The sequence below is a fragment of the Lytechinus pictus genome, chromosome 2 (genome assembly GCF_037042905.1).
Source record: "Lytechinus pictus isolate F3 Inbred chromosome 2, Lp3.0, whole genome shotgun sequence".
Taxonomy (NCBI): domain Eukaryota; kingdom Metazoa; phylum Echinodermata; class Echinoidea; order Temnopleuroida; family Toxopneustidae; genus Lytechinus; species Lytechinus pictus.
Genome location: NC_087246.1, coordinates 34,214,867 through 34,226,056, shown reverse-complemented (window position 1 = coordinate 34,226,056; position 11,190 = coordinate 34,214,867). Strand labels below are relative to the sequence as shown.

The 11,190-nt window shown below is 35.8% G+C and overlaps 1 protein-coding gene across 1 annotated transcript; it reads right to left on the bottom strand.

The window, feature by feature from the left end:
• Window positions 1-624: 624 nt before the first annotated feature.
• Window positions 625-8,046, bottom strand: LOC129281049 (neuronal acetylcholine receptor subunit alpha-3-like). The gene is made up of 5 exons (XM_054917042.2): window positions 7,859-8,046; window positions 6,661-6,705; window positions 5,890-5,999; window positions 4,422-5,412; window positions 625-3,863 (listed from the first exon to the last, which is right to left on the bottom strand). Exons 1-5 carry the CDS (start codon window positions 8,006-8,008, stop codon window positions 3,648-3,650), a joined length of 1,512 nt encoding a protein of 503 aa, XP_054773017.2. The 5' UTR covers window positions 8,009-8,046; the 3' UTR covers window positions 625-3,647.
• Window positions 8,047-11,190: the final 3,144 nt, after the last annotated feature.

Genomic DNA, 11,190 nt, shown 5'->3' with positions numbered 1-11,190 from the left:
TTTGATCAAATTTTCAGTGTTTTGTTTGTCTGATTTTTCTTTATCTGACCGTTCAAATCATATTATTTTCAGCCTGGAGCACACCTTTAACTTATATACGAACAGCGGGCGAACAGCTTTATGCCACACCTATACCAGTGCCGTTTCATGAAGCCGTTTGAAACTTCCTCGTGTGATAAATCGCATTCTTAATCCGGGCCCTGTTTTACAAAGAGTTACGATTAATCCAATCAATCTCAAATGTATATGGAAATCCATCCATAACCATGATGACATAATTTTTTCTACCGGAAATAATCTCAATCCTTTTAATAAACAAAAAGAATGACACTGAATCTTCAAGAGAATGTAAGAATATACTAGAAAATATATTGAACAAATTTGCATTAGGATCAATCACAACTCTTTGTAAGATGGGGCCCATGTATAAGCTGAAATCCGATGTATCATCTGTGTACATTTCACTCATACGAACAGTTTCATGAAACGCCCCTAGTTTGTTGGATGTCGCACAGTTCTGGCTGTCGAACCATGGACCTGCGACTCTGACAGTAGGTCCATGGTCGAACGAAACTTCAAGAATGGAAAGAAATAAACACACAAATACCACAAAAATATTTTTTTAGTGTTTTTATATTTTGTAAGTAAAGAACTTCAAATACTTGTTTTAATATCATAAATAGTACTTCTTATTGGTTTATAAGTTTATAAACACAGTCATTCTCATATAATATATTATTTACACAAACGTTTATAGCATAGTATTATCGTCATATAAGTATTCAAATGCAAGCAAGCAATGATGTAATCATTTTGATAAAAATAATGTTACTTGGATAAAAACATAAGTGGAGTCTAAAAACGAATGTGATTTCTGAATCTAGAATTAATAGTTTAGTCAAAATAGTTATCCCCTTAAAAAAAGAGAAAATAATTAAAACCTGATTTCAATCGAAACAGCAGATAAGGAAAGTGATTTGATTAAATTGAATAAAAAAATAAAGTAAGTGATAAAGTAATTTTTAATTGATTTTACACTTGAGGGGTAAAAATATTCACTCTTTGTCTGTTTTAGGAATTGAATGAACTGGAGAGAATGTAAGTTTCCCCCATATTTTGGGTGACCTCAGTGATATCCTGAAAATAATATTCTCATTTTATGCGTAAATTCACTCGTTCAACATATTTCTTATAAAGGAAAATGACGTCAAATTAAGATAAATATCTTCAATTCATTTCGCTAAATTAGGGTCAAAATTAAAAATGGCGATGAATAAATAAAATAATATTTTTCTTGTTTGTATCATAATACATCACAGTCTGAAGTAATTTAACACTTATTAAAATGCAAAGAAAATATTAATGTAAAATTATCGATCTAATGATCTAAATAATGAGATGTGATGTAAAGATCTTGATGAAAAGATATTTCTTTAGATAAAATGCAAAACATGAAAAATAAGAAAATCAACTATTTTTCAGGGGAAAATGAAAGAGAAAGACTTAAATCACAATAGTATCATGCGTATAGTAGCCAATAATGTATATGATGGGTTTCTTTTTTTTAAAGGTGTATATTTGCTGTTATACATTCTTAGCTTTCAAAATGAATACATCTTTATTTAACATAATTATCGGTGGTACAGGCTCATTCAATACATTTTTTGAAATAATGGTTTTATAATATGAATTGTATATAGCTATTAGGCCTATATTGGCCAACCATGTCTTTTTGTAAACCAATTTATTGCCACTCTTAACATGAATTCAGGAAACGAACAGGCCTACAGATGCACACTGCAAGAGAGAGAATGTAATTCATTAAGCTAAACATTTAACTTTCTCCAAATCTTGCATGTATTTATAACTTAAAGGTAATCATCTATATATACCCAACCCAACTCAACAACCCAACAATTATCGCCTTCGTGTGTATTATTCACCTAAAATGACAATTATACGCGTTTTTAGGGGGAGGAGTTGTTCGAATACAAAAAGACTTAAATAGAAATAGTTAGATTAGTTTATGGACCATAATTAAAATGATTCTCCCACACTAATCTACTATGACTGTAACACAAATAACAGAGAGCAGCTATAAAATGGTTACGATAGAAAGACTATAGTCATAATATTTCATATTATATTCAAGACAAGATTATCGTTGCTGTCTTTTCTCGTAAATGTGTTATACCTTTAGTGATGTTTCACACACCAACCCACACCCCCAACACCTCCCACACACGCACACACACACATACAGAAAACGTGATTAACTGTGGAAGATTCAAACGAAGAAAATCCAACAGATCATTGCATAATTATATTTTTTTTAAACGATATTTCCCTTAAAAAGTCCTGTCATTGCCAAAATGAATAGACCTCCTTTGATCTGTTAAGAACAGAATTACTATTGTCCGGTATGTTCAGCTGAATTTTCCTGTAAAGAAAAGTGACTCCTCTTTTCAATAGCTCTCTCCGATTCTACGACTATTACATCTTAAGTCATTGTTCAACGGTCAATTTCCTCGTCTTTCTGGTACCGATTGACATGAAAATAAAAAAATTATTCATAACTATTTAGTAAAGATAATGTTTCAGTGCATTGGTAGTCGTGGGACGGAGAGTCTGCATAATTGCAGAAATATTCAGGAAGTCACAAGAGTAATGTGAATCTTTGAAGACAAGTTGACTGCTTCTAAAATGAGTTGTACGTGATGGTCGAATCATGGATTGACTGCGGCAGTCGGGAGTATGATTCCGAGTCAGGTCGTTTAGTCAGTCTAAAGAACAAAATATGAAAATAGTAATAATAATCATAATTGCCATAACAATGTTCGCAATTCCAAAGAGAAGGTGTTGCAGTTGGGAAATCATTTCGCCATTGTTCAGGGATTAAGTCTTATGTATGAGTTTCGTATATTATTTTCAACAGTGTCGTCGATAGGCTCTAGTTAAATCAGGGTGTTTTCGATTGGAGACGGAAGCTTTGGAGACAGTAACTAGAAGAAAAAACATTGAAAATCAAACCATGGCCGGAAGCAGAAAAGACGCATTAGAATTGTTGAAGAAACTTTCGAAGAAAGCGAGGGTGCGAAGAGCCCGAGCTTGTCATGGGGTTGTTTTTGCTTTTCACTTTTAGTGATTTTAAAAAAAAGGTAAGTTTTCAAAAATTTCTGGAGAGGGTGGGACGACTGCAACTGGTTCTCCCCCCCCCTCCCTCCCGTTAAAGCGAGCACGACCGATTGCCATCGCGGCCAGTGACACTTTATCAGTGAACACACGGTGCGTTGTTTTGGTTTTGCGTAGAGCACTGTTCCGACTTGTCCCCAGAATGACGTAATATTGCCTGAATAATGTCCTGAAAAACCTAAAGATGGGGTGTTCCCTCGTACGCAGGACCTTCGCGTGGATCCGCAATGTTTTCTGAGCTACCGTCCGCAAAGCCTCCGTTCTATAACGAAAACCCTTTAATGGCAGATAAAAAAACCCCACAAGTATCTTTCTTTGTTGTGTCCGAGGAGACCGAGTCTTGACGTCCAAACACCCCGGTGATGTGTGGAAGATCACAGTCCTCACACTTCCCATAACAGTCGAGTGAGGGTATATGGCGCCGCATGCAGGAGTAAGTCTCCAGATTGCCACGATTAATAGACAGGAGTAGTTGGGTTGAAATCGTAGAATGACTGGGTCTCTAGGACGATAGGCTTGGTGTAATTGGTGGTATTGTGATGATCGGCACTCTCCCAGAGTATTGGTGCACGCAGGATGATACCAAGGGTCCCACTCAGACACATCAGGGCAAAGATGAAGAGAAACATCCGATCCATTACCAAGGCTATGAACCGCCAGTCTTCGCTTATCTGTAATAAAGACAGAGATGCCATCAGAAAGTTTGGTCAACGACATCAAACTTTCAATTAGGAAATACTTGTTTCAACGAGGTTTGCTTCCTCTATTCATTGTATAGCAATCGGGTGAACCGATAGAATTATTCGATCATTTAATACTCACTCTAAACTGTATTGGTTGCAATGGGATATAAATGATTGTTGAGTAAAGGAACGCCTAATGCTATGTAATTTATTTGTATTTAATTTATTTATATCTTTTTAAATCATTAATTCGTTTTAAGGAATAAATCTAAATGATATCAGAACGTGAATGAATATTTACTGGCAATTTGCAAGTAATAAATCATAGTGCTGTAAGGTACTCTCTTGTGTCTTGGCATTGGTCAGTCATTGTGTCACCCTCCCCACCATGAAACCAGCTGGAAAAGCACGCACTCTTTCTCCTCGAGAAACGCCCTCCTACAGTTAAATGTTGCTGTTACTTAATTTCCTTTATTATAAATCAAATTATTGTTAACAGAATTCTCTTATCTTTTATCTGTGTTCCTATTCAAAAGAAATTATTACCTGATCTTCGTCATCCTCTCTTTTCATATGCATCGCGATGACCTCGAGAGAGTCCAGCATTTCCAGGCATTCCTTAGGCAATGACGCACCCGACGAGTTTATGTCTCTATTTCTACTTTCTATCTCTTCTAGTAATGACGGTGTAATTGTATCAATCACATACTGTGCTCCCGACTTTAAGAATCGTTTATCGGGAGACGCGCCAAAAATCCTCCCGCACAGACCGGCTGATGCAAATTTCTTCTTCATCTTCTTAGCCGATTTGTGCTTCTCGTGTTCGAAGGGTTTCGTCGGCCGCGGCATGCACAGTATCTTGGGCATGAGTATGAGAAAGATGTAATGCATCGACGACGACATCTCGTGCGTACGAGCGTTCCTGAAATGAAAATTGATTATGACCACGGTGATCGTGATCGAGAGCGTTACCAACACCATGGTGAATAGCATGTAGCGACCGATCAAGGGCAGCGTTGTCGATGTCGGTGGGATGATGTCGGGGATGAGGAGGAGGAACACGATGAGGGCGAGGAGGATGGAAATGGAGAGGGTTATTTTCTCCTGGGCGTCTGAGGGTAGGAAGAAGACCAGGATTGTAAGGAAGGATATAAGAAGACAAGGCACTACAAGTGTGACCACGTAAAACAACGGTTTCCTATGCAGCTTGAAATAAAACGTTACATCCACGTATATATCCTCGCAACAAGGGTAAGTGATCTCGTTACGTAACGCCGGCGATTCAACGATCTCCCATTCACCATTCGGCCAGTAATCCTCCTGATCGACGACATTGTTCGACGATGTCATGTTAATCTTGAGTGTATCGTGGGTCCATGGACCAAACTTCATCTTACATGATTGCTCATCGAAAGGAAAATACTCGATGTCTATTGTACAAGAGCTCTTGTATATAGCAGGGGGTAACCAGGTAACCCTCCCCGTGTACTTAACTATGGCGTTTACAAGAAACTGCACATCGAAATTTCCATTGGCACTGTATAAAAAAAAAAGAGGTTGAAAGTTGATGATTACTATCCAACAATGTTGAAATTACATTTGAAATTATTTGTACGTATTAATTAATATTGCAAATGATATAGGAATTTGCAAGATAAATGATGAATAAACACAAAACTCAATATTTAACTATGATATAAAGCATATTTAGTATTTTCCTAACGTATGAATAGCAATGGAAAATACTATGCAGGAAAATTATAATATTGAAATATTAGGAGTAACAAAAATGTGAATAAATAAAGAATAACCAATTTTATAAATTTATGATACATATCATACTTTCATAAACATGCGGAATGCGTTAAATAGAGAGGGAATCAAAGAAATAACGATAAAAAAAGAAAAGGAAAGAAAGGAAGAAAGAAAGAAAGAAAGTAAAGAAAAACAAAGAAGGGGTAAAAGAATTAAATAAAACACACACAAACAAAATAAATGTATGGTACATATTTACTTGTTGTATAGTAAGATATCAGGTCTCCATATATTTTCAGCTGGGATATGGAGCTCAGTAATACCCTCATAATCATCTGGATTCCACATTAAATGATGGTCCTGCCATGCCTGTATACCGTTAACAAATACAATTATTGAAATAAAGTCAGTTTAAATCATAAACATGAAGATTAAACAATCACGATAAAAATATATCAAAATCATCTATTTCAGAGAAGCCTGAATTAACTAAATTTGTTTATATTACATAATTTTATTAAACTTGGTTTAAATTTCAAACGAGTATTCTTGGATTTCCAATTAAATTCTGAGAAGTAATTCACGCTGGAACTGGAACAATGAATCTCCCTATTCCCATGTTCTTATTCCTGTCCCAATTTACAGTTGTTGAAATATCTCCCTTAAAACCTTTGTAGTCATTATCAGCATGTTCCCGTTTCACAAAAAAGAGGTTATGAATGACCAGTGATTGGTAAAATCCTCGGTACTGGTAAATATCATTTTATTTGAAACTTGCCATTTTTACCGAGCAATGTCGACTTAAGACATTCCATTCCAAATTTCTCCAAAAAAAAAGTATGGTCTCATGTGACTTATATCACCAAGTCTGCGGAACGACTATGATTTTTTTTTTTTTTTTTTATCTATTAATTTTTTTTTTTTTTTTTTTTTTGGGGGGGGGCTTATCATGATAATCAAGCAAGTAGATCAGTGTCAGCGCTGCAATTATTCCTTATATGGAATTCTGTGTGAAAATTGATAAACTTACATGCTTGACCCAGACGCTTGTTGTCATAACTTGAGCCTTTTCATCCTGGAAATTGATTGAAAAGGAGAGAACAAAATGTGAGCAAAAAATGGGGCAGAAATTGAGAGTGGTAGATGAGGGGGGGTGGAGGGGATGGATAAAAGGGGGTAGGAAATGGGGACATTATAAAATATGAAAATTGTTTGGAAGATGAGAATGGGGGTTGGTGTTGTAGGAAAGGATTGTTTTAAAAGGGACAAGCAGATGATTTAAATCAATAGAAAAGGAGTACAAAACAAATTGGATTTAAATTGAATGACAAGGAGGATGGCAAGCCAGAAAGTGAGAGTTTATAGAAAATAGAAAGAATAGGAAATCGAAATTAGATTCAAAATCAAGATAAATAAAAAGAGGGGAGAAAATAATGAAAATCAGTGAAATTAATGGGCGTTTTAATTGTGTTTATAATTGTTGTGGTAGTATCAGATGACACGACAAAATAATATCACTTGCTCGGTGAAATGAAAGTAAAAGCTTTTATCTTTCCCTAACTTCGCTTCTGAAAGATAGAGACATCCAAGCTCACCTCGGAGGTAATAATTATTTTGGCAAACACCTACATAAATGGTGATTATTTGCTTATTATTTTCATCTTGCATTTATTAATCGTATTTCTGTGACAAAATACAATGAGCGAATCACGGATTAAACAAAAAGATCGGCTGGTGCTGGCCTGGTCACCTCAACAGAATCTTAATAACAACCAAAGAACATACGTCTATTATCACAAGGCATCATTCATGACAACTTTATTTGCCGATTCATTTAAAAGTATTCATACATACAAGATTCTGAAGATCGGGAGTGTTTCGAATTTTTGTTACTTTCATTTTTACAAGACTCCGCTCATCATTTTTTCCACCATGGATGATATCTATTTATGATATTGATGATGATGGTGATGATGATGATGATGATGATGATGATGATGACGATGATGATTATGATGACGGTGTTGATGGTGTTGATAATGTTGATGATGACGACGATGATGATGATGATGATGACGATGGTGTTGATGAAGATAACGATGATGATGCTGATGATGATGATGACGATGATGATGATGATGATGATGACAGGAACAAGTGCATTATTCATCATCCCTCCCCATTCATTTATAAATTCATGAAGAAAAAAATGATTGAGGTATACTTACTATGTTTATGAGTTGTGAAATAGAAAGACCAAACTCGACCATGACAGGGTCTGATTCATTCTTGACTGGTCTAATGAAGATACTATAGTTTTCTGTCAAGTTTGCGTAGAGCAATTCAGCCGCTCTGGATGCTGCACTGCCTGTAACCATGGGAACGAGACGAGAAAAGAAAGATCAGTTTGGGTGTTAAATTGTTTCAGCATATAGGGACGGTCATTAGTATCATTATCATCATTTATTTTTCATTATACAAAGTGTATTCAAATGATGAGATTAATGGTAGCTTTATTCATCAACATTATAATCACCATCATCATCACTATCATTACCACCAACATCACCATCAATAGCACCATCATCACCTGCGTCAACATGTAATTATAAATGTATAGAATTGATTAGTATTTTATTTTCTGTTGGAAATAAAATGGAATTTTATTTGAATTTAAACACCATCATCATCATCATCGTCATCATCATCACCATCATCAACATCATCATCATACCCATCAACATCACCACCATTAACATCATCACCATCATCATCACCATCATCATCACCACCATCACAATCACCACCACCACCACCATCATCACCATCAACAACACCATGCACCATTATCATTGCCATTATCACCAATCATCACTTTCGTCACCACCGCCATCACAATGATAATCTAAATTTTGGTTCAATTTTTTTACGGGGGGGGGGTTGTTATTATTACATTAGCCATTCAAATAGCGCCACCTATCTAGAAATAATCTATACCGACGCCCACCAGTATATTATGATTAACCCGAATCTGTTTTGTTATGTTTCAAACAGATCTTTCTAAAGCAAAAAATGCGTTGGGGAATTCCACGTCTTGTGAAGAACGTTAACGGATGAAGAATAAATATAATTCCTGCAGCAATATGAGCTTCTTTTCATCCAGTCCTTAACTTATATATGCTCGTGGGAGGAATGACTTGAAGAAGAAGAAGAGCTTACAGTGAACATAGTGGTGTTTTCACCGCAAGATGCACTTTTATATCGGATAACTGACTCTTGTCTGGTAAAGCAATAAAGATGGTATTAAAGCATGTATTCCATTCGTGGGAGAAGTACTCAATATATGATGAGACATGCAGATAATCTCATCAATTGCTCATCTTTTCTCGATAAAGTCCTTGAAAAAAATACATCGCTGGGTACAAACGACGCAGACGACAAGACATTCGAGAATATTATTTTGTCAGTTGTTGTTGTTATTGTTATTGTTAAGCTTTGCTCTATTTTACCCACCTTCACTCTTTCTCTTTATATCCATTTATATATTGGTATTACTGACCTTGCTATCCATATTCTAAATAATTTCTTTCCTGATATTGCAACATACAATTCGTTTTCATTTCGACAAAAGAGCTCTCCTCGTTATAGCGAAAATCAACGCATGCTGTCTGCGTTTTTGTCCACTTCTCTGTATACGCTTATCAGAAGCCACCCACAAATAGTGCACACACAATCAATAGTATCGATCTTTGTTTCATCTGTTTGTTTTATTACACAATTGTTCTAATGTGTCTAGGGTATATCTAATCCTAATTGTTTGATTGGACAGTGTATTCGAAATGTGAAACGATGCGATGAAGTTATTTTTAAAAGTCCTTGTCGATATTTTCGAATTAGAAATGAAACAAGGGGTGCAGCTGATTAAAATGTGTTTTTTACAGCAATATATAACAACTTTCGTTGCTGGGTTTAAACAAAACTTTTCACCTTATTAAAAAAATAGCCCCTCATTATTTTGAAATAATTGTTTTTTTTTACGATAAACAACGACAGGCAAACAACAATCGGCTCCAAAATACAACTGAAAAGGATTTATTGTGCCATTGATAAGGCTTTCTGGACCGGATAAAAGTTCTTGGTGGGGGACTGGTCGCTTTTTGAATAATTCTTTTTGTCACTTGAAAGTAAATCGGACTAGAGAATGGTGAACTAAAGTATATTCGCTTTGCTTTGGTGATTCCTTAAGAGCATTCAAGACGCTGCGAATCTCACCACATGACATGCGCAAGTGCCTTTGTGCGTTGACGCTAAGTAGATTTTCCCCTATAACACCTCTAAATCTCCTGTTGGTAAAAACTATAATAATGAATAATGTTCCGCTCTGTGTAGGTCTATAATACAATGATTGATCAAAAATAACTGACATGTCAATGAATACGTCTCCGACCAAAAACAACGAAGCTCCGGACAAAATTAACAAAATCATTCGCTAGATTCTCTAAAATTTGGGCTGATTTTGATTATTATCTTTGGTAGGACACAATCATATTCACCGAAAAGATGGATTATTTTGACCAATCTTAAAGACTTAAGTGTAGGTTGGTACATGAGAGGTGAGTTTTCATTTTTTACAGCAACCATTTTTATATAACAAATATTGACACTTTGGAATACCCATAGAAAATATTCAAAGTAAACAGGTACATTGAAGGGAAGATTCATAAAATTAATGTTTTGAAGCCTATTCAACCTTTGGGGTCACTTCGACCCCCCCCCCAAAAAAAAAATGGTTTTCATCGACAAAAATGGTCGGCCATGTAAATAGAATGGGTCGACATTTGCCTTCATTAGATCGAGCAAAAAAAATGAGAAATTAAAATGAGGAGCCACTAGTTAAGGTTGTATAATTGTGTCTAATGTGCCAAGGTGTTATACACTGAGAAAAAAAATAAAATAATATTTCGACTGTTGGATAGACCCTTGCTTAATGTCTTAGCCTTGCATACATTTTTGTCATCTTATGCGTTCAAATCATTTCTCAGCGTTTGCTGGCATCCAACTGACCCTCCTTTAACAAAGTACGCTCCCCTTCCCAGCAAAACCATCCTGTAAATACTATTCTTGATTCAAACTAATTGGACGCTTAAGAACTTTCATCTTGCAATTGCAATCTTCGAGGGGGCCATTTCTAAGATGGTGTACGGCTTCTCTTAACAGTCAACCCCCATTCAACATGTTCAAACACCAGCTATAAGTGACAAACAAGAATCCTTTCAAATTCTTAAATAAGGGCTCGTACCATTGGATGCCAACAGTCGCTTCTCCTATACCTCTTCAGACTCTTTCATGGTTGACTTAAAGAAAACAAACGAACATAAGTTGTTAGATATGTATTCAAAAATACTCTGTGTGTGGACAAACGTGGGGTAACTGCCTTTGCATACGCCTGGGGTGATCCGCTGATCAATTGATCATTAAGGTATAGTGCAAAACATCTTATGTTAACGTAGTCTTGACCTGAATCGCATCTGCACCCCTCCAATTCGATCATTATCGAGAG

Coding starts and splice junctions, on each gene's coding strand:
- LOC129281049 (XM_054917042.2), bottom strand. CDS start 8,008: ATGGTTACAGGCAGTGCAGCATCCAGAGCGGCTGAATTGCTCTACGCA. Junction 6,706..7,858: donor TTTCACAACTCATAAACATA/GTAAGTATACCT, acceptor ATCAATTTCCAG/GATGAAAAGGCTCAAGTTAT. Junction 5,413..5,889: donor GATATCTTACTATACAACAA/GTAAATATGTAC, acceptor TTTTTTATACAG/TGCCAATGGAAATTTCGATG.